The 23981-nt window shown below is 35.4% G+C and overlaps 2 protein-coding genes across 2 annotated transcripts; both read right to left on the bottom strand.

The window, feature by feature from the left end:
* Positions 1-122: 122 nt before the first annotated feature.
* Positions 123-3098, bottom strand: LOC104895971 (cold-regulated 413 plasma membrane protein 4). Its single transcript, XM_010682626.4, has 4 exons — positions 2599-3098; positions 783-890; positions 616-686; positions 123-539 (listed from the first exon to the last, which is right to left on the bottom strand). The coding sequence occupies exons 1-4, from the start codon at positions 2706-2708 to the stop codon at positions 298-300; spliced, it is 531 nt and encodes a 176-aa protein (XP_010680928.3). The 5' UTR covers positions 2709-3098; the 3' UTR covers positions 123-297.
* Positions 3099-15103: 12005 nt separating this feature from the next.
* Positions 15104-15846, bottom strand: LOC104895970 (probable calcium-binding protein CML41). Its single transcript, XM_010682625.3, has one exon. It carries the CDS (start codon positions 15732-15734, stop codon positions 15150-15152), a length of 585 nt encoding a protein of 194 aa, XP_010680927.1. The 5' UTR covers positions 15735-15846; the 3' UTR covers positions 15104-15149.
* Between the last annotated feature and the right edge of the window lie 8135 nt (positions 15847-23981).

The following is a 23981-nucleotide window of genomic DNA, read 5'->3' as shown; positions in this document are numbered from 1 at the left end:
AAATCAAAAACTCTAGCAACCAACAAATTTTCTTTTCTTTTTTTGGGAGGAGGGGGGGGGGGGTAATCAGCCCAAAGGAGCACATTTCAGGAACAAATGCAAGCATAAACAAGCCTGCAACCTGCATAGAGAACCTCCACTTTTTAAAAAAATTTCTACTTTGTTTAAGTGATCTATACATATGATTCTTGTGTATATACAAAGACTTTACAGATCTATAATCCATGAGAAATTGAATCTCAATCAGCGCATAGCATGATTGCAACAGGATCTTCACCCTGCTGAGATTCTAGTTACTTACCAAGATCCTAAACATAGATAAAGTATTGTAAAGAAGAAGAGAAGAGCCATACTGAACCAAAATGCACAGCAGTGCACAGTACATAAACGGCTGCTGCATCCTCCATTTGCATGTATCTCCATTATAAAAAGTGATACGCAAATTAGCAGACAGAAGACACCACCTGCAAGGCTCTCGCGTAGTTCATTGGCCAGCCAATTTGGCATAACAACAAAGAGGAGAAAGCGAGAGACAGAAGCTGCAATCAAGAATATTGCATTATGATGATTGATTAGCTGGGTTACATGTGATACAGGTGTTCATTTTTTTCTTACCTGGGAAGATACTTGGAAAGCAGTAATTTGAAGCAATACCAAGAATAGCAACCCAACGTCCAAACTGTCCTCTGCAACATAGGGGAGATGTTCTTCAGTAAGTTTCTTACACACAATGAGTTCTAATCTGGGAAGGCCAGAGATTTGCCAAGAATCTTTAGAAGCACCGTAATATCTGGAAAATAGCTGCTGGGAGACTAGCTGTAAGAAATACGGCCAGAAGAGAAGCTTGCAGCCTGGATCTTCTCCCTAATAGGTTCAGTACTAACAGAAACCTACAGTAATGGTAAAAGAAGAAAAAAATACAGGTACTTAGACCAATAGAAGTGTAATGGACTAATGGTATCAGTTAATTTACAATTAAAGCAAAAAGAAAAATGAACGTTAAAGGCAGTAAACAGAACAGAACAGAACAGGAAGAATCAAAAGAAAATTATACAAGGACTAATATGAAGACAGAACATTATCATTGATTATTAACCTACTTATCTTAGTTATCCCAATGAGACATCCTGCTCTAAGAGTGTAAGAACTAAGACGTTATAATGTCCATATCTAAACTTAATCCTTCCCAGTCCAGCCTCTAACTTGTAAGTCATGACAGCTGCCCATTCAGTATCGAGACTCATGGTCATAAAAACAGCATGATCAAGTCATATCATGTATAGCTTGTATATCTTTGCCGAAATGACAGAAACTCAAATGGTACGCTTAGCCTTACTGTGTTTGCAAATGGACCTTATGTCCCTCCTTTTTTGCAATATGTGCAAGAGTAATATCGAACTTAATATCAGAATTTCAGAAAGCTTCACCTAACACACTCTGAATGCAACTATGTCTTACAACAGATACAGGGAGTGAAGATGCATGGATCACAAACACAATGAGTGATTACTTTTCGGAAATGTTTAGACATTCTAATTTTTCATATGCTTCAATTTTGGTTTTGGCGAAAATGCTCTCAAATTGTCTTAATGAATCTCTTTTGATGAGCAGTATAATCTGTAGAGGAGAGAAACCGAAATCTCTTGATTCATCCACATAACTAGACAGTATATTTGAATAAACCGAAGCTGATGGAGGGTGCAGTATTTTAATCTGTAAGTTTGGATTTTGAAATCCCATGAAACTAACAGCTAGCTCTCATTTATTCGACTTTTAGTGATCATCAAAAGACAACAATTTCTATGTTCTCTAATTAAAGAAAAAATCTACCTTAACAAACTAGTGTAATCAAGAGATCATAACTGGAGGCAATAAAGCAACACATACATTTAGCCTGCACTGGTTTTATATATCAATTGCGCTCAAGCTCAATAACAGAACGGTGATTCAGGATAACTAAAAAAAGGTTTGTCATGTACTACAAAAAAACAGAAAATCAAAAAATTGCACCCAAAAAAATTAGCGCATAATTATGACGTAGAACAAGAGTGCAACTTTAGAAAGGTTCCAAAAGAAGAGAAAAGGACTAGTATTGCCCCAAAAAAAACTGTGACGGCCTGTTTGGTTAGTAGTCATAAATAAGGGTAATGGTAATGGAATTGAGCATAAATTTAGAAGTTCTCACGTCAATCACCTCACCATGAGCACGAAACTTTATCGCAAAAAATGGGTTTCTACACTTTAATTTCTATGTTCTCTACTTACAGAAAAAAAATCTACCTTAGCAAACTAGTGTAATCAAGAGCTAGTACTGCACCAAAAAAAATAAAAATAAGCGAAAGTAAGAGACTAGTCTATTATGGATTAATCATTAATAAGAAATGGGCATGATGAAAATTGAAAACAAGAAAGATGATTCAAATTAGACAAGAGAAATTCCTTAATGAATTTAGTTCAGAACAATAAGTTGTTGTATCTTGAGTAAAAATGTTACATGTTGAACCATAAATATTGTACATAGAATTATAAAAGTTGTATATGATTAGACATAGTAAAAATTCAACAAAATAAGAGGAGAGAGAAATAAAAAGAACTAACAGGACGGAGAAGGAAGCACCCCAACGAAAGGCGGTAGAAACATTCCCATTTTCCGACGCAAAATCAGCAGCAATTGCGGCTGACACCATCTGCAACACTTCCATCTTCATATTATTCTCTGGTTTTGCGACGCAAATTGAAAGGAATTACGAATTATGAATTATGATATGAGGGATTTGGTGATGTTCTGTGATAGCGTGCACTCAACCACCGTGGTATCTTCACTTGTTTACCAAACACATAAAAGTGGGTCCCACCTTGATCAAATCTGGATCTTATAATTGATATGGTTTCTCTGATGAACTTGGAAATCAACTTCTCCTGTTTCTCTGACCTTCGTAAGTATGGTGGTCCTCATCGTACCAAATCAGGTCAACACCAGTAGGCGCTAGGCAGTAGCTCTCTCCTTGTGCCAAAGAATATACGCCTTTACTACAATTTCGCCCTTTTCCTGTTGTCTCTTTGTTTTTGATTTTTAATAAACAATGGTATTGACACCTCAACCCGCCGAGCCATGATAAATTTCTAACCGGTAGAGATTTAGAAACATTTAACAGGCTAAGGGCTTGTTTGGCAAAAGTAGCTATTAGGTAGCTGTTGACCGTGGAGTAGTTGTTAGCTGTCGGCGAGTAGATGTTAGCTCTTAGCTGTGAAAGTAGTTGTTTATAATATAAGTGTTCGGTAAAAGTAGTTATTATGCTTATATATAATAAAAATAACATTTTTTTAATTATAATATTAATTATAATTATATGATTAATTACTATATGGTTCATACTAGGATGACAGTGTCTTCATCAGTCCACTTAAATACCTCTTTCATCCCTTCTTTGTTATTATATGAAGCCATCTATGTGTCTAACATAACCATGAATAATATAAAAATAATAATGAGAATATAATGCACCAAGCCATCTACGTATCTAGCAGCCATATTAGTATACTAATGAACATTGAAAAATATAAGCAGAACGAAAACAAGAGAGTTAGTTGATAAAAAAAAATTATCTTTGATAAAAATGAGAAAGTGGGATTGTTTATCCTTAAAACGTGGGATTTTTTTTTCTGTTAATCCAATTTTTTTATCCTGAATATATGATATTCTATTAATCCCAAAATTTTATCCATAAAAAGTGGAATTTTTTTCCTTTGAAAAAAAAAAAAAAAAAGTAGAAAGCTACTTATCGAAACTGAATGCTGTAAAATATAACGTTTGGGAAAAGCTATCCAAAAGCTATATGAAACTCCAACAGCTACTCCAACCTCTACTATGCCAAATACTTAACTAGTGTTTTGACTTAGTCAAAACATTAAAAGCTAGTGTAAAAGCTGTTGCGGAACAGGCCCTAAGTGTCCAAAAGATATTACTTTTACAATTTTAAAACTTGTATATCTCAAAAAAAAATATGTTTTAAAAAAAATAAAAAATAAATCAATATTCATATATTTTTATTCTCTACAAATAGTCTGGTTGGAAAGTCTAACTTGTAATGGGCCTCTGGGTGGGGGTCTTGTGCGAGGGCAACCCAAAGAATTTCTTCTTACCAATTTTTTAAAAAAATGTTGTTCGTGTACCCAACATATGTTGTTTGTGTATACACAAATAGTGTTTGTATTATTTTTCTATATATCTAAATAATAGTTAGAGAATCTATAAATAAAAATATAATGAAATTATATCAAAATAAATGTTTATTTGTAGAGAATAAAAATATATGAATATTTGTATTTTTTAAATTTTTTTAAATATAATTTTAGAGATATACAAGTTTGAAAATTGCAAAAGTAATATTTTTTGGACAAATAACAGCTAAAAGTTAGTGGGCATCTTTGTTCGTTAACAGGGATAATTATGTGATTTCGGTGACAATGATGTCATTTCAGCATTTTTACATAAACAAACATGAGTTGATTTAACAATAACATGGGTCTAAGACACACAGACGTGAGTTGATTTATCAATAATCAAAGTTTTTGAACACATAAATAGGACTTCTTAGAAAAAATCAATTGTACTTTTTGGGGGAAAAGCTGAATGGAGCATGCAAATCAATGGAACTTTTTACTTTATAGCAGAGATCACATGTATTTGACAAATCAATGCAACTGTACTTTTTACACGCAAATCAATGCCTTATACCATATATTATTAATTTCCCCTTGTTATTGCCACTAATGATTATGGTTTTATCATCCTTCAACTAAGTATAAGTGGATGATTGACAATAGAGCTCAAGGGATTGTGTAACACTCTGAATCATGGTCGCTTTATTCTGAATTACGCCTTGAAAATTACTTAGCCTAAACTAGAATTTTGGATTCGGGTCAATCAAGTGGCTTTCAGAGCATCTCCTTCTATTTTTATTTTTATTTTGCAAAAATGTACTTTCTCCATTCTGAAATAGGTGAAAAACTTGTCTCTTTTACATGAGAGTTTTTGAGAGAAGTACTTCACTTAATTCAGAATGCAAGAAGTATAAAATCGAGTTTACAAGTTGTTATTGTTATGTATGCAAGTCCAATAGTTCCCGTCAAAAAAAAAAAAGTCCAATAGTTCAACACGGATAGTAGGTCACTAAGACATGTTGTGAGTTTCGGGTGTATTTGAGGAAAAGTTGTAGACGAACTGGAAAGTTTGTGTTTGCTTGCAGGGTAGAACCCTCACCAATAGGATTTTTCGATTTCTTTTCTCTTTTCGTTTTTTCTACGTCTTGATATGTTAGGATTCTTTATAGTTATTTCCTAATAGATTGATAATTGTACTAGGAACATAAAGAACTAGTTTCCTAAGTCAAGCTAGACTAGACCTTATTAGAAGCTAATTTTACTATGTATAGGATTTCATTCTCTATATAAAGGGGGCTTAAGATCATTCACTGGTACAAAAAGCACGATATGCATCGGATCCCAAACCCCAATTTCCCTCAATTTCGGGTCCGACGCTACAGGTCATGGCGCAAATTTCCTAGACAAGATCTGTGTCGGTTCACTATGTGACGTAATTGATGGACCATTTGCATCACACGTTCATCAGGGTCAGATGTAAATCATGCCATTGACCCACTGCATTAGAATGGTGCAGATCATGCCCCTGGCCTTGTTTTCCACCCAAAAAATACAAAGAAATCGCTATCCAGTGCAAATTGCTATTTATTTATCAAAAAAAATTAAATTCATGGTAGCAGTATCCACACAAACAATAAACACCAAAACAAATGCAAAGAACTTGAGAAGGGAAGCGTGCGGATATGAGAATAAACAACAACAAATAAACAACCAACATAAAAATCTAAATTGAACCCCAAAAAACCACATAAACTAAACAAACCTAATCAACAATATAAACACTATGGGTATAGAATGTGTCAAGTAGCTTGAACATATAAAACTTTCATACAGAATTTTCTATGCTGGAAGATTATTTTTTTGTTGACAAGGGACTCAATAACATCTTGAGGATTCATATCAAGAAGGTCCAAATATCATATTAAAAAAATATGCGAAAAAAACCAAAACAAATTAAAAATTTCGGATAAATGAGATTCCATTTTAGAGAGAGTGATGAATAATATGTTTAGAGAGGAACTAATTCAGATCTGAAAGTAAAAACAAATACATAAGAATCCATTAACGAAGAACTTGCTATGAACTGTATCCTCATCAGCACCATCATCTTCTTCTTCTGTATATTTATTTTGCTTTGTTATTTCTCCAAGATCTACTCGTCTTCCGCAATTGTATCCTCGAGATATCGAAACCCAGTAAATCAATCAAATTAGTGAAATACCTAGATGAACAAAAGTAAAGTTTGTGAGTTAACGGATTCAGTAGGGCCCACTTTCCTTTGCCTTGTTTCTGAAACTCTAGATGAATTTAGGAGAAAAAATGTAAAGGAGATAAGGAGAGAAAGAGAAATGGAGATAATCAGGGTGGAAAGGAAGGAGAAAACGACATACATCTGCTGTAAATTGGTGTTGAAGCCACAAAATCAAAGGTGGATTTGAGTGGGGAAAAAAGTCGGCGAAGAAGAATGAAGAAAGTGAAAGAATGAGATGGGCAGTTGGGTGGGGAGAGAGAATGAGGTGGGGATTTGGACCTGATTATGCATAATTCGACTCTGACCCTACAAGTAGTCGGATTTTAATTCGAGTCCGACTTCGACAATTCGAGTCCGACTCGACTTAAAATCCGAACATCCGACTCCGATCCGACTTAAAATCCGAACATCCGACTTTGAATCCGACCAGACTTATTTTTCTGCCCATTTTTTATAATAGAATAGTCTTCTATAATACAATAATCTAATCATTATAATTTATTCTTATAATCATATGGAAATCTTATATAGTTCAAATAATTCAAATATTACCATTATTTAAAACAATCATATCTTCAATGGGAAAATCCTATATAATACAATTGGCTGAAAGTCAAAGTCAGGTTATACATAAATTATACATTAACATAAATAAGAAAAAAGGATTGATTGACTCGAAGTCGGATGTCGGATTATTTTATGAGATTCTCCTCCGACCCTTCTCCGACTCGGAGTCGGATACTTTTTTGTCGGAGTCAACTCAGATTTTTTCCTTCGGATCGAAGCGGGCTAGGGTCAGATTCGGACTGGATTGACATCCCTATGTTGGACGCAAATGATATCTACCTCAGCTACAGTGTCGGCTCCTTTGTTGTTCGACACAAATTAGCGTTTTTCTACTAGTGATTATTTTATATGCGCATCAAATACGGGAGAGATTACAAAGACTCTTAGCTCTCTCGTTAGAATTCTTGACATAGATTGTAATTCACCAGATTTATAAGTTTGAGTTTTTTTGCAATACCCGTTGAAGGATTCGTGAAATGGTTGGTGGTTTTTCCTGTACTTGTTAAGGGAGAGATTTCCACGTTAAATTTTCATTTGTTTCTTTTTGCTCCTTAGCTTTATTTATAGTGTTTACTTTTTACTAGGCTTCTGTATAAGTCCTAACAAGTGGCATCAGAGCCTACATGTGAAATTTAGGATAGATAGACAAGATCTTTGAAGGAAAGTTCGAGATGCAATTGTTCAATGGCAACAACAATTTTGTGTTACGACAAAGCGTGGTGAAAGATAATATGATTCAACAAGGTATTTATGAAGCCTTCGCAAACAAGAAACCCGAAGACGAAAATATCCCATATGGAGGACATGAAGAGGTGTGCGACATCGACTATTTGGTTAGCCCTTGCATCAAAGATTAAATATGATTTTCCTAAAGAAGAAAAAACCAAAGAGTTATGGGAGAAATCGGATAAGATGTTTCAATCTAAGTCTTTGACGAGTAGATTGTTTTTAAGAAGGATTTGTTCGGTTTGGGGATGGAGGAAACGGTGACTTGAAAGCTTACTTTAACATGTTTGATGATTGATAATCCAATTGGAAAAAGTTGGATTAGACCTTCAAGGATGAAGATAAGAAATTTTTTTTCCCCTGGTACCCTTTCCATTAAAATTTAATATTGTTAATACTTCTTTGTTGATAATTAAGCTAACATTGACCTTGGATGAGACCGTTGTTTGCCTTCTAGAGTCGAAAAAGTTGATGAAGCAGGGAGGAGAATTATCAAGCCAAGAGGGAGCCTTCAGTGTGTCGGCACATGGTAAAAGGGGCAAGAAGGTTCGTATTAACTATAAGTCTTCCAATCACGATGCTCAAAGGCGAAGGTGGATTTGAAGAAGCTCAATGAGTCAATGGGAACGATGGTCCTGGTTCGAGGGGGAGATACATCTAACGGAGGAAATATCCACATGACACCTTTGTTGGTTCTAATTCTTGTTGTAACGACATCCTACACTTCCGAGCTGCTAGCTAATCACACTAAAGATTCACTAATGATAATTAACACTTAATAAACCTCTAATTAAATGTTTACTCACAGAGAAAATATAACCTTTTTACACGATCTTGGGACCTATGGGTAAAGGCCCACAACAAACAACCTAAAAACCAATATCATATTACAAAATACTTTACTCGATCAATCCCCAAATAATAAAATACTTAATTTCATATCAGCACTTGAGTACTAACAACTTATACTCTAAATAAAACCTCTACTTTCAATATTTAATTACAACTTCATAATCTAATTCACGCTTACAATCTACCTCGAGCTTCCAAGACAAACCTGAAAATAACAGAGGAAAAATACAAAACTAAAGTAAAACTATAACGAGAAAAAAGCTCAGTAACTTTACTTAATCTCGTTAAATCGATTTTGGGTGGCAAACATTTTTCATACAATACTCAAGCTTGGTAATCGTTAGGAAAGGAATTAATACTTTAAAATATATCGTTGGCATAGCTCAATCACTTAACATAGATCGCTGGCAAGTACATGCTTTAACATAACATATTGTAACATACATAACAAAATACTCGACCTTCTTTAGTCTTAACATAACTTATATCTGAATCATTTTTCTCCACCTGTACCTTTCCCCTTATTCATTTCAGTTGATAAGCTAGGCCAACTAAAACAAATTACGAAATCCTTTTCTCATTATCATACTCAAATCATATCTCAAGAAACACCGTATTTTCGAACAATTCCAATAATTGAGCAAAACATACTTTTCTGGTCAATCAATATAATTTCACAACTCAACACATATATTGATGCATCTATAACCATGACCATGACTATAACGATGTTCGATATCTAAAACATAACACATAGCGGGCATGTAAATACATTATGCTGAACATAAATGTTACCTTAATTGATAAGATACTCACGAAAATAAACCCAAGAATATTTATACGCGGTCTCCAAGAATCATAACTTGTTCAACTTCTTAGCTTGAATCACTTATATAACCATTAGCAATTCTCCAATAATCACCTCATAACAAAAACAACAAACAATTAACATTCATTCCTACCATAATAAATAAATCGACTTGCTCACACTCTAAACTCTTCCATGAACCACTACAAATCCTTATATGCAAACCTTCAACTAATCCAACCAATTCACAATATTAATCTCTAACTTTAATTCTAATTACTCCTATTTAGAGAATTACAATACTAATTTTGGACATAAAATTATAAATTGGATTTGATTTATAAGGAGCTTAACTTATAAAATCTGATTTAGCAAACTTACTAAGATTCTCAACTCCAAAAGAAATTTCAGTCAATTGTTTAAAACATAGTTCCAATCTTTATTCTCAATATCAAAATAACTATTTCAATTCAATAATCTGATTCTTAAACCAATGGAAATATGAATTTATGCTTATCAACTTAAGGAAAATAAGATTAAGATTTGAACTTTATACCTTCACTAACACACAAGAGAACTGGAAAGGAATAAGTATAAGAGAACACCAACATCAACACCATCGCAAAGCAGCATCAACGACGCTGGAGCACCGACATCAGCACAACAGACCACGATAGCAGCAACACAGGATCATAGGAGACAGAAAGAACACTTGACCGTACCACAACAATGCGGAAGAGAAGATGAAACCAAACATCAACACCGACAGTGAGGAGGACCATCGTCGGCAGCGCATCTTGCAGCGACAACACTACGCAACGGAACAGACATAGAGGAGAAAGACTGAGTGTAACGAGTGAGAATTTAGTCTCTCATGTGCATATTTTGGCACGTTGTGCATGATAATTTTGAATTCAAATGCGCTTTTTCCCTTTAATTTCCTTATTTTCATCCTCTAATGATGCATGCTAGGTAGATGAAATTTCATGGTTCCTCCCCTCTCCCCTTTGATAGCTAACACTATTGTTTAGTGTGGTTGTATTTGAGGAAAAAGAGCAAACAGGAAAGCAGCGGGCGCTCCTCCATGATCTTTTACATAGCAGAATGAGGCAGGGACTTGGAACGAGGAGGGAGCTACCAAGGAACTGACGAGTGCTCTCAAGGAAAAAGGAGCCGGAGCTCCTTGACGTACTGAAGCTGGCAGAAGGATGCAAAAAGTTGGACCTACCAAGGAGCCCCCATTGAGCAAGCGCTCCTTGGGAGCATTTTACAAGGAGCGGGTGCTCCCCGTTACCAAAGAGCGCGCGATCCTTATTTGATGGGCAGCCACCCTGTTGGCAGTAGGGATGGAGCAACCCAGAGCTTTCCATGAGCACTCTTCCATCGCCATCGCCTTACTTTGTTAGGAGCGGGCGCTCCTAATTAACAAGGAGCGGGCGCTCCTTGTTATTTTCTCGACATTTCTTCTTTAAACGTTGTTTTAGCCCCGTTTTTGTAATAATATAAATACTTCTTCGCTTAATGACGAATTAACTTTTATTCCAGTAAATCATCTTTAGAGAATTTTTTGCTTAATCTAGTGAGAGAAAGTGAAGTTCTAGAAAAAGAAAGTAGATTTTCATGTTTTTGTAGATTGGATTATGACAAAAATTGTGGGTTTTATGCAAGAACTTCATTTCTTCTTCATGGTTTAAGAAATATCTCCTCTTCTCTCTACTTTTTATACTTTTATATTTACTTATTTCAATTTTTAACTTAATATTATGTTAGATCTTGTGTTGATTGTTTAGTTGTTCATGTTTGATTTTTTTTCTTCTATTAGTATTTCTATGATGACTATGATGATTAGTGAGTAGTTAATTAGTTGGGGATGGAAACCCAACCATGATCGATTTGGGTGTTTAAATAAGAAGTTAGGGGTTTGATTGGACTTCTTAATTGATCAATAGCATGATTATTATCTACTTGCATTTTAGTTGGTTACTTGGATGTTTGTTGATTGATGCCTTATTCAAATTGAGAGAGGAGATTAAGGTTGACGTTTATGCTATTATCTTGCTTAATTACTCATGAGAGTGAGATTTGAGTGAGGGTTTTGTGGATTGACATCATACTTATCCCCTTGGTTGCATATTTGAGATCATGAGAGTGGCTTACTTATGTGACTTAGGTAGTTTTATGCACCCTTGAGAGAGGGCTTAGAACTAGTTAAGAGACAATAACCTCAATTAGTTGCTTGATTCTTTCCTCTAAACTTCGCACTTCTTATTTTCTAAATCATGATTGGATGGTGTTTATCCCCTTCTCCCATTGTTTTTATCAATCAATTTCTTATCTAATCACTTAGTGTCTTCTTAAGATCTTAATTAATTAGTTAATTTAGTTCTTAGTTTAGGAAACCAAACATCTTGCTAAATCTTCGACTTAGCTTGCAACAATTAGCAACATTAGTGTTCTTCTTGCTATTCCCTGCGGATTTCCACCATTACTTATCCCTTTACCTAGTTTAGTATTTAGTTAGGTTTTGTTTGACATTAGGAGATTAGTAAAGACCTAATTTCCCTTTGTCAAAATGGCGCCGTTGCCATGGAATAGCGTCTAGCATTAAAACGTTGTAAAGTTGTGTGAGTCTAAGTCTTTTACTACTTTCTCCGCTTCTTTTTACTCGCTACACTTCTCATTTCACGGACTCCTAGGCAATTTTTGGTGAAGAGAGAGGTAGAGAGTAAAAAGAAAAGGGACCCATGTGGGAGGAGAGAGATAGAGAGAGTTTGTTGCCCAAAAAAGAAGTGTAGCAAGTAATGTGAAACTTCCCATAATGCAAAGTGTAGCGAGTAAAAAGAAACGGAGGAAGTATTTTCATTTCATCTTGTTGCTTGTTGTCTTCTTATTGCTAACTCTTTGCTTAGCTTTGTATGCCAAGTGGGCATGACTTTCCTTTGATTCCATACAATCCGGAGTTAGAAAGGACAGTCAAGGCCATACGGCGAAGGCTTAGAGCCGCACAACAAACTCAACAAGCATCATCTTCCACTTCGGTCAATATTGAGGACTTTGCATGCGACGAAAGAAGTTACCTCTCCAAGAACTTCCCAAGGAATTTTTCCTCACTCTTCTAGATCATCAAGTCCTACTAATAGGTGATCGCTTAATGGCAGATGTTTGGGCCCATTTCCGGGACTGACCCATCTATGACGAAGTTACTAAAATACCCCTACCTCTAGGGAACATAATCCTCCACCAGCTAGAGCTGACTAAAATGCCCTTAACTCTCATCCTCTATAAATAGGGTTGTCTCATCAGACAAAGGGATGAAATTCTCACCTAACAAAACCAGAGCATCTCTCTCTACATTTACTCACTTTCTCTCTCTAACTCAATCTCAAATGACTTGAGCGTCGGAGGGGCTTTCCTGGGAACACCCCCGGGGCCAGTTTTTCATTGTATTTTGCAGGATTATCGGAGACCTCCTCCTCGGCTCTTTAGAAGCCCATAATTCTGCTAGTCTATCAGTTTCTGTCTTATCCAAACAAGCCACAACAACACCATTTTTGATTATCGGCGCTATAAAGTTTAATGAGTTACCTTTGGATGTCAATATGCTACTTTTGAAAAGTGTATTCCAAGAGTTCTCTGTATTCGCAATGTCATTTTGTTTAGGCTGTTGAGGAGTATCCGTTTCTACAGTTCTAGCATCATCCGGATGAGGCGTAACAATCGCAAATTGAATCGCATTAATAGCCGATTGCAATTCAGGCGAAATAGGACCATCACTAGGATAAGGTAGTATATCCTTTGTTCTAGATTCCGAAGCTGTAGACACTTGTTCTGAAGGAGTCTTCTTATTCCTGGTCATAGTGACTGAGTTGGCTGAAGCCCTAACCAAGCAAAATCGCCATAGCTGGAGAGAAAAAGTAGCCGTTGGAGTTTTTTTTTGTTTATTATTATTATTATTATTATTATTATTATTATTATTATTATTATTGTTATTATTGTTATTATTATTGCTCAAACGGTCTTATGAAATAAATAATAGTATATAATGTATTATGTTAAAGTAATTGATATACTTCTCTATCCTAATTCCTAAGTCCCAACTTAACTTATAGTTACACGTTTTTTCCAATTTTTGTAGCTTCTCATAGAGAAAATGAAAGTAGGAGGAATTTACTTTTATTTTTTATAAAGAGGAGTAATTGAAGTACTTCTACAAAGGAAATATGTTTTCATTAAAAGTTAACAGCTTTCTAGCATTCTTTCTAAAACCTAGCTGATAGCTTTTTAATTAGGGATGGCAGGTGGGTATAATTTGGCGGGTTTCGCACCGCATCCGCCCCAGTTGGGGTGGGTATGGATATGACTTTGGTGGGTAGTGGGTGGGTATGGATACGAAAAGTCAAATCCGCCATGGGTAGTGGGTAGGTGGTGGATATGAGGTCACATCCCCCCCAAATCCACCCGCCCCGCCCCATATCCGCCCGCCCCGCCCCATATCCATCCGCCCCGTATAATATTTACTAATTTACCCTTTATAAAATAAAGAATTATGTTCATAAATCTAAAAATTTGTAAAAAATAATTAAGAAATATGAATACTAAAAATGTGTACTTTTATTTTTCTTTGAAAAGGGTGTTTCTAATAATTAATTTATATAATAGGTTATATATAGAAAATAAATCAGGTGGGCGGGTGGAAAATCCACCTAGGTGATGGGCGGGTATAAGTGGGTAATGGATATCCACTTGGGTGGTGGAGCGGATCGGATGTGGGTATAACCTTATACCCACGTGGGCGGAGGTGGATATGGAAACTTGTACCCGTCATAGTTGGCGTGCAGGTGGCGGGTATGGAAAATTTAGGTGGAGGTGGGTGTGGATTCAGGGGTATCCGCATCCGCCCACCCATTTGCCATCCCTATTTTTAACATTGACTTAACCTTCCACCTTTTTACTTTCCATTTCTTATCAAGCCTCCAACTACTTCTTTTTTGCAAAAGGGTTATTGTTATTGATTTCAAAGCCTAATTAGTGTTTTATCATCCCTCCACTCGAATTCATTTCCAAAAAATCAAATCCTTTCCTTGGCAACAATAATCATTTCGATTATGACATTGGGCTGATTAAAGTAGCCTCACATTGCTTCAAGCTACAAATATTATTTCCTATATTTGCTTGCCAAATCATTTCAAGTATTTTTTTGCTCCGATTCTAGGAAATTCATAAATATGACTTCTTGCAAAAGCAAAGCCCCCTCTCCTAATCTCTCAGGCGCTAATAAGAAAACGATCTTCTCATGCTTCATTATTGTTATCAACCACCTCAGCCACCAAGGCACCAAAACATGCATATCAGAAGTTGCATATATTATTTCATCATTCTCCCACTAACACAACCCCCCCCCCCCCCAACCCAACCGTCCTTAACCTATTTTACAACGAAAATTCTTCGGTATAATAATCCACAAACTAATATTTCTTTTGTAAGACCTAAAATAAATGATATAAAATTCATGTTATTATTTGCACAGTCCATTTTTTGGTGGAATATATGTCATTTTGCATATTAGACAATAAATTATCATGTAATATGTTACACCCAAGACGCATTGATTTTACAATGGTTTACCTACACAAGTCTTCATTGTCTCCAAACATGGAATGCTATCACTCTGATAGTGTAATTTAAACTAATAATATAATAACCCCATAAAAAAACAGTAGTAATATAACAACCGATTTGGAAAAGAAACACTCATATATTTAAGGTAATAGTACAAGTTTCTCAAACAGCCATCATTTGATGAAATTCATTAAAATCAAGCTCTCCATCACCATCCGCATCATAAACTTGAATCATGGCCTTACACTCCTTAAAAGACTTAGAATCTCCAAGACGAGTCAAAGCCCTTTGAAGTCCCTTAGGAGTAATCCTACCAGACCCTTTCTCATGCTCAAACATCTCAAAAACCTTCTTCAAATCTTCATCTGCACCATCTTTACTTTCCATAAGCTTAACAAAATCCTCAAACACTAGCATTCCATCATTGTCCGAGTCAAGCTCATCAATCACCTCTTGCGCCTCCTCCTGCGAAAGGATTTCCCCTATGGAGTTAAAATACCTCCGCAACTCGAGAGCCGAAATCTTACCATCATTGTCCATGTCAAAGTAACGGAACACATCCTTAAGCTCCTCTTCCCTGGTCCGCATAGAAACGGACCCGGGAGTGAACGGGGAGCGAGGCGAGCCGGAGGAGCTCGACGAGGGTGATCCACTAGCTGTGGCTTTCTTGGACTTCTTTTTGTGGAGGGTTATTCGTAGTCCTACATTTGGGAAGCACCTACTTTTAGAGATACAATCGGATGCCATTTTTGTAGGAAAAGTTTTAGGTCTTTTTTTTTAACTAGTTAGCTAGCTTCCTTGATACTTCGAGTTATATTGTTTTTTGGGATGATATATATAGATGTAGGGAAGTAGAAGAGTTGCACGCACAATAAAAAAAGCGATAGGAATAGATTTAAAGTACAAGTAAATTATATGCAGTGGAGAATTTGAGATGGAAATTGCTAAGGAAGGATCAAAGTTGGAGACATTTACGTAGGAGTTGCTTTAAGGAAATTGCATGGCAGTTTCGTTTGGGTCCAGCCCCCACGTAACGAAGCTGAGCTGACGCATCTAGTATTCTAGTTCCACTTGTTTTAATCAATTATATGCCGACTTTCATTCTCCTAAATGAAAAGTATGAGGAAATTTGAGTAGGAAATAATAAATTGTGCTTTAAGATTAGTTAAGACCATATATTTTACTAAGTTTTATTGGCTATATAAGCTGAATTTGCTGATGAAAATTCGAATGAAGATTTTCTATCAGTGGATAATCAACTTGGATCTACTACACTTTGTTGTTCAAGTTTTGTTGCTTGGTGTTTAAGGGGGTGGTTTTCGATTCAATTAATAAGTTATAGTCCTCCTATGTTTTCTTCCTACTTCAAATTTTATGGTCAAAATTTGAAAATTTTGTCCATTGATAAAAGTATAAAGACAAAAATACAAATAAGCCAAAGGAACTAAATATATTTAGGGGGCAATATTTTCTTATTATAGAAGTCAGTTTCATTTGATAACATAATGATAGCGACGTGCGAATTTTATAAGCCAACTCATTTCCAACTCCATTACTATGAAGTGCACAGCATTTGTTTGATATGGCTATACTGATATGGTTGGAGTTTTTTGCCTCCCTTTTTTTGTTGCATAAGAGGGGCGTCTAGAGCTATATTTTAATTTTTATTAATGATTCTTTAGTTTTTTAATAGATGTATCAGATTGATTCAAAATACTTATTGATGTATAATTTTAACTATCAATATCTTTAATTACATATGATTTAAAAGTTTTTTTAAAAATGTTTTTGAATATATACCTTGAGATTAAGCAACAACAATTACAAATAATGACATTTATATTAACAAACTAATAATTGAATATGGTCAAAGATTAATATTCAAATAGTGTTAAAAGTCAATATGACGCATCTATTAAGAAAAGGATGAAGTATATCATAAAATCATAACACATCAACTTCTAACATCATATTGTCTATTCTCCTATATGGCTCCATCCAAACTTGTATGTTAGAAAGACTAAACTAAGAAAATGGGCAATAATTTTTAAGTAATATAAACGAAAATAAATAAATAAAGTATTTCCTTTACATGTTGAGTGAAAAGGGTAGTTAGTGACTTCCATTTCTTAAATGTAACTATTTTTACTCAACTATTACCCTATACATTGCTCTCCTCAATCCTCCCTTGTATTTTGTACGTGTTTTCTTTCCATGATAGTATACAAACCTAATTAAGGTACCAATTATAAGGAATTTTGTGGTGGATAGGGGGTTGATCGGGGTATGGTTAGACTGCTCAAATTAGACGGGGATGGGAATAAAAATTGATCATGTGTTGTGAATGATGGCAAGGTTATGGGGAATATACCGGTCAATTACCTTATCCTCATTAGGGATGACCCATTATTAAAATATTTTAGGCATGTGTTTTCTTGTTGTTACAATATTTTGGAAAAATTGACAACGGCAGGTCCACTTATGGCTCCCATTCCAATCATAGATCCTAAATTTTTAATATTCCACAACGATCCCAGCTTTGGGGGTGATTTAGAAAAATGGTCCAAGTGTAAGGTTACCGGTTTAAGCGGTAATTTTTTTTAAAAAATCATTTACATGTTTGAGGGGGGGGGGGGTAATGGAATTGGAGAGTTTTCAACTTTTCTTGAATAGGAGAGGGGGTGGCGGGGCCAGGGAGGGGGGTTCAGGGGCGGGGGAAGGCGTGACGAAGAAGGGAACGAATGAGGGGTTTTAGGGATGGGGAAGGCTTTTTCTGGGCAGGGTAGAGGGTGGCGGGGAAGGGAAAATAATTTCGAAAGCAAGGGAAGGGGATCTGGGGCGGGGAAGCGAATTTCAAAAGCAAAGAAATGGGGTGATAGCTCGGCAAGGGAAGGGGTCTGGTAGCGGTGAGGAGAACCAGTGACTGCGTGGTGGTTGTTAGGAAGTGGATTGGGAGGAAGAGATTGCGTGGCAAAAGGGGGGAAATCGACACGAGAGAGGGAGGAAGCACGGGGTCCATGCTGCACTGGCCATCGGGAAGGTTGTAACAACCCACTACTAACCACATCTAAACCTTTAACACCTTGACAATTCTCTATTTATCAAAATACCTTTTTAATATAACACTTAGACAGTTATCAAAGTATTATCGTTTGTGTGATAACGTATCAACTTACTCAAAATTTACAGCTAAAAACATAATAAATAAACTTTAGAAATAAAACTTAGTCAAACAAAAATTCAACTCTAAAAGTCAAACCAACAAAAGTTGAAGTCAACATCAAAAGTCAAAGTAACAGATGAAAAGTATAAAATAAAATAAAATATGTAGTCAACACAAGCTCTCCAATCCCGAACCCATGATGCATCATCTTCAAACCTGTAATGGACGATGCACGCAATACTGATTCCTATAGACTGCTCACCAAATGGGTCATCACATGATCAATAAGGCATAACCATGATCAACACATGCACACAAAGCACGTAATCATCAAAGGTGAGTAGTACATAATAAATAAATAAACAATCTAAACATGATAGTAATAAATAATAGGCATGGATAAATAATAATAAAATAACATTGCAGGCTACTTTTACTGAACTAAACTTCACAACTAGTAGATTAATTAATTTAGATGGAATAGTCAATGGAACGAGTTATCTAAACCGAAATCAGTCTCCAACCTTGAAGACGAAAAACGGGCACGACTCCGTATTCCCCTAACCTACGATATCGAGGAACCTTTAAAATAAAAATAGGATACTGTGATCAATCCGGTCCCACAAAAAGCCATGGGCTACCACTATGTACTCCAACTCATACTTGTCCAACACTTCAGACATGCACAAGTCTAAAGTTATTGTTATCCACGTTTCACTTTACATGATTAATAATTTATTCACTTGTTATGATTCACAAGAAGGACACATAATATAATCATCAAACAATCATAAGCTTCTGTTTTTGTTTCGGGATTAGATTAGGTGATCAACAACTTACAAGCCAAGATTAATTCCAACTTTTAATTAATAACTTTCTTTTATTCGTTGAACAAGGTCAACACCAACCAACCTTTCATAGGTATAATAATCAACTTACGATATAAGGACCTCTGTTTTCATAAAGTAATTAAATAATTCATAGGGAACAACATGATTCAATCATGATCTAAACTAACATAAAAATTAATCCCTCATGTGAATTAATAAAATAAAGTTTCCAAATACCATATGCTTACATCAATACTCCATACAAATATCTCTATTATATACGCCAAGGGAGGAGGTGTGGTGTCCTCTTTTGAAGTGACTAAAATACCCTTAATGATCTAATTAATGGAATGAAAAAAATTACAAAAGCAAATCATTTAAAAATTCTCATTCCAACTTGCCATTTAAAACAAGTTTAAAATGGTATATGCATCAAATACTTCAATCAAAAATTAAATGAACAAAATATTTATACCTTATAAAAAAGATGGCATACATAACGTGCACATGAAAGTCTGAACATTCACTACATTTGATACTCTTTAATTCAGTTAAACCAACTCACTATTTTTGTTCTTTCTGTTCAATATTCATTCACAAAAAATTAATGTTAACAATCACTCACAACCTTTTTATTTTTTTACATTAGCGAATTAATATATCTAAAATCATCTAACTGTTGAATTTTTCACATTTAAGTTTAATCATAAATAAAGTACGAATGGAGTATCTAATAGAATAGCAAATTTTGAAGACTAGTAATATAAATATCATAACTAACATGCTCCACACAACGGCATAAAACATGCAAATCCAACATAATAGAAATCATGTATGAACTAGAAATAGTTCCCTATACATGATAATACATAATTCTCATCCTTAGGACATGATACTAATCCAATCAACACATAGGTATGTACATACCTTGTGTATAAATCGAGAGGCCACTTTCACAACCTTAAAAGTCACCTAAAGAGAATTCTCTGGCTAAAAATAACCAATATAATCCACAATAAATACTTTTAAATTTCCAACAATAATAAATCACTTTAAACCATTCTTAAAAGTGATTAAAAATCTTTTCCACCTTTAAAACTTAATTAGTAAAACCTCCTAGTGTAGTACTAGCTGTACTACTCCCTCTGTTTCCTAAAGACCTTCCTTGTTACTGTTCTTACAGATACCAAGGGGGATCCATTTGTGTGGGGTGTGAGGTGAGTAAAGTAGGAGAGAGAAAGGGGTTAAGACAAATAAACAAATAAAAAAGGCTTAAAGTAGGAGAAAGAAAGGGAGTAAAATTGAGTTAATAATGTAGTGGTGGACCATATGATAGGGACATGAGAGGGTAAAAAGGAAAAAAATTCCAAATAAGGAATAAAGTAAAAGAGGGAAGATCTTTTGGAAACGCACTTAAACGGAAAGAGGGAAGATCTTTAGGAAATGGATGGAGTACTATAGTAGTTGTTAAAACTCCTTAAATATAATATTTAAATCATAAAAACTCTGTCATCAACATCCTTTTAAATTTCCAACAACATATAATATAATAAAGCCCTTTTTCAAAAACATACTTAAACATACTTAAAATCATAAGAATACTTAAAGTCATAAACTATAGTATACTACTATGATTTTTGAACTCATGAAACCCTAAAAATCCATTCTTTGAGGATTAAAGTTCCAATTCAAACATAATAAGTAAATCTGAATTTTTATTAATTCATTATATAAATTATATAATCTTAGATTCATAATTAGATCATCAAACATAAACATATTAAAACAAACCCTTAAAATACAAACTTTACATTAAAATAAAACTTAAGGAGGAAGAAATAACCAAACAAGAAGGGGGTGGAGAGGACTCGCGGCAACCGAAGGGACGCCGGCTGCTGATTCGGTGGTCCGGCAAACGTGTGGTGGAGGTGAGGGAGAAAACCGAAGAGGAGGAGAAGAAAAGAGAAATATAAAAGAGAGAGGACATAAGATGAGGAAAGAGAAAGAAAATAAAGTGTGTGGGAATTTGGGGTTTTGAGGGGGTGTTATATAGGTTTCTCTTTTGGGCTTAGGATAAGGTGATTGGGCCAAAAATAATATTTAATGATTGATGATTTGAGTGGTTGAGATCCTCATACCCAATTTAAAAGTCATTTTCACAACCCGAAAAGTGTTTTAAGTTTTTCAAATATATTTAAAAGTATGACAAAGTAAAATAATGTTTGACTTTTTATAGTTGTTTCAATTTTTGTTATGATTTAAACAAGAGTGAAGCTGAGGAAAGAAGGTTTTACAGGTTTGAAGGAGATAGGGTTAGAAACTGTTTTATGAGAACCTTTGCTCTGATACCATGAAGACAACGAGAACACAAGTTTCAGGAGATATTTTCTCTCAATATGATCTCACCATATTCATTTCATTCAGCTTGAAATCTCTAAAATAGAGAGCAATACATTAAGTACTAATCTATGTCCACTGTCATAGTGACAAGTGTCTTTCTAGAAAACAGACAAAAGAAACGGTCACACATGACAACTAGTACTGCTGCTGCTATGACAAGTGTCTTTCTAGAAAATAGCAGAAATGCTCAGAGTATCAACCTAGGATCATGGGACATACAATGATTACCATGATTACAGACTACAGACTACAACAGGGAATTACAGAGAATAGTGGACCATAATTTTCAAACACCATTGTGAGAGAATTTTCATCTTTCATCCTCCATAAACTTGCACTTATTCCTTGTTAATTTTACCTCTCTAATCCTCCTACTAATTGAAGTTCTAGGTGTATTAGGAAGTGGCCGATTTTTGGAGGATGAGTGATGGGTTTTAAAATATACCGCAAGTGCACGGTGTCTGTTTAGCAGAAACTGGCAAATACGGGTCGATCCACAGGGAGAGGAGTTCTACAGATTTGTGTCAATTATCTAACTATTTGCAGAGAATAAATGATTGATTAATTAATAACTAAACTAAAATAAACTAGAACGCAGAAAAATGGGAATTTATCAAATAATTAAAAGCCTAGGGCAATCGATCGGTCCACCATGCTTATACCAGTTTAATCAATATAATATAGTTCAACAACACTTGGATTGAGGTTCGAATAAATGAAATATTTCGCTAATCCTTGGTCAGGCATTAACAACTCCTAGATTAACATATGCCAGTACGGTCGCTCAACATAATCAAATCTACCTATTGTAACAAGCCTCTAATGAATATGATCTTTCGATTCTAATTCTTATTAGCTAAACATAACTCATGATATTGCGCAATTACATGAATTAAACAAGTATAACAAATCAATAGGAATTATTCTAATTCAATCCAATTATTGAAGAACATCAAACCACAATAAAAAGGTATAAACATGGCTTCCCTCTCTAAACCCTAGAAATAGACTACTCACTCATGATGATATTAAACGCAATAAACATAATCAAAGTAAAAGAATTCATTAAATTAAACTAAGTAGAGAAGAATACCAAATGATTGAAGAACGATGGAAAAGGAAATCGACGATCTATATAATCTTCCAATGTAAAAGTTCAACAAAAGTAGAGAGAATAAACTAAGTGTTTGGCCCTAAAAAACGTAGAAAATTAAAAACCTATTTATACTAATTACAAAACCGGCTAAAAAAACCCGAAAAATCGCGTCCTGAGAGTCCGCCCGGTCGGGCGACGGTGATCACAAACTTACGACGAAGGAAAAATTCCGCCCGGTCGGGCGCGCAAGCGTTTTTCTTCGTCTGGTCGCCGGTTGGCCGGGCGAAATGAAGGATGAAAAATGCTAAGTGTTGCAGTTCGCCCGGTCGACCGGGCGAGACCGCCCGGTCGGGCGCATGAGTGGTTTCTTCTTCGAACGCTGCTGGTGGCTAAGTATGAAACTTCGCCCGGTCGACCGGGCGAAGTTGTTTCCTTGTCTTTTTCTTCGTGGAATCCAACCAAAACGCTCATGCGGTCTTCCGCATACGCCTTGGACCTTGTGTGACTGCTAGACTTCCGTGTTGCGACTCCGATAAAGGTACAAAGTACCAAATCCGCATCAAAACCTGCAAAACACGACAAGAACTCCAAACACATCAAATCCACAAGAAAGAGCTCGAAAGAGCCCAAATCGACTATCAAAACTAAGGGGATTAGAGTAAATAATCGATGAATAATGAACACATCAAAATCCCCCAAGCTAACCTTTTGCTTGTCCCTAAGCAAAACCATGACATGAACAGAATATGATTGCCTCACCCCTTCAAATATGAAAACAGAGATCAAAATTTTTTTATAAGGCTCACAAATCATTCAAGCAGGCACAATTCAAGTTCAAGTTCAGATCACTCTACTACCAATCACCCAAACCAATACAGCTGCCTTATATGACGTACAAATATTGAAAAGGTACTCACTGGGGTGTCACTCCTCTCGACATTTTGTGGCAGGCAAAAGATGTGCCCGATCGCTCACCATCCCAACCATAATGACCCTTCCCACTCACGCTCTCATGTGTTTAGAAAGGTAATAATGTCACTCAACCTAATCATGTCGACTCAAGTAGCGAACGTACTCTTTAACCTTGACAAACTGACCACATCGATCCAATAGACAATATAAGCGCAAGCTCAAGAGGACTTCTTGGGGTTGTAATGGGGCTTAGGTATGGGTATGGATTATGTATGGAAATGTGGGTGGAAAAAACCAAGAATAGGGGAGCACAAGTTATTAGAAGTATCAACCTGAATATAGCCAATAATAGTTTCCTAATTCTATAAATCACCAAATTTGCAATGAACTCATTCTAGAAACAGCGTGATTGAATTTTTTCTTTGCAAGCACTTGGAAAAGAAAGAATTTTTGATTTTTTTGTTCGTTTCTTCTTTTTCAATCTTTCTTTTTCTTTCTCTTTGCATTTTTTCAATCCCATAATCACATGTATTTCATTTTGCTCATTCTTTTCTTTTTCTCAATTTTTGTACCTTAAGACAATCGTTTCCATC

Source organism: Beta vulgaris, chromosome 6 (genome assembly GCF_026745355.1).
Source record: "Beta vulgaris subsp. vulgaris cultivar EL10 chromosome 6, EL10.2, whole genome shotgun sequence".
Taxonomy (NCBI): domain Eukaryota; kingdom Viridiplantae; phylum Streptophyta; class Magnoliopsida; order Caryophyllales; family Amaranthaceae; genus Beta; species Beta vulgaris.
The sequence above is the reverse complement of the archived record's forward strand: the minus strand, read 5'-3'. Positions and strand labels throughout refer to the sequence as shown.

Excerpts from the sequence above, each read along its gene's own strand:
- LOC104895971 (XM_010682626.4), bottom strand. The coding sequence starts at position 2,708 with ATGAAGATGGAAGTGTTGCAGATGGTGTCAGCCGCAATTGCTGCTGAT. Across the intron at positions 891-2,598 it reads GGTGCTTCCTTCTCCGTCCT|GTTTCTGTTAGTACTGAACC; the intron begins GTTAGTTCTTTT and ends CCATTACTGTAG. Across the intron at positions 540-615 it reads CTTTCCAAGTATCTTCCCAG|CTTCTGTCTCTCGCTTTCTC; the intron begins GTAAGAAAAAAA and ends TCTTGATTGCAG.
- LOC104895970 (XM_010682625.3), bottom strand. The coding sequence starts at position 15,734 with ATGGCATCCGATTGTATCTCTAAAAGTAGGTGCTTCCCAAATGTAGGA.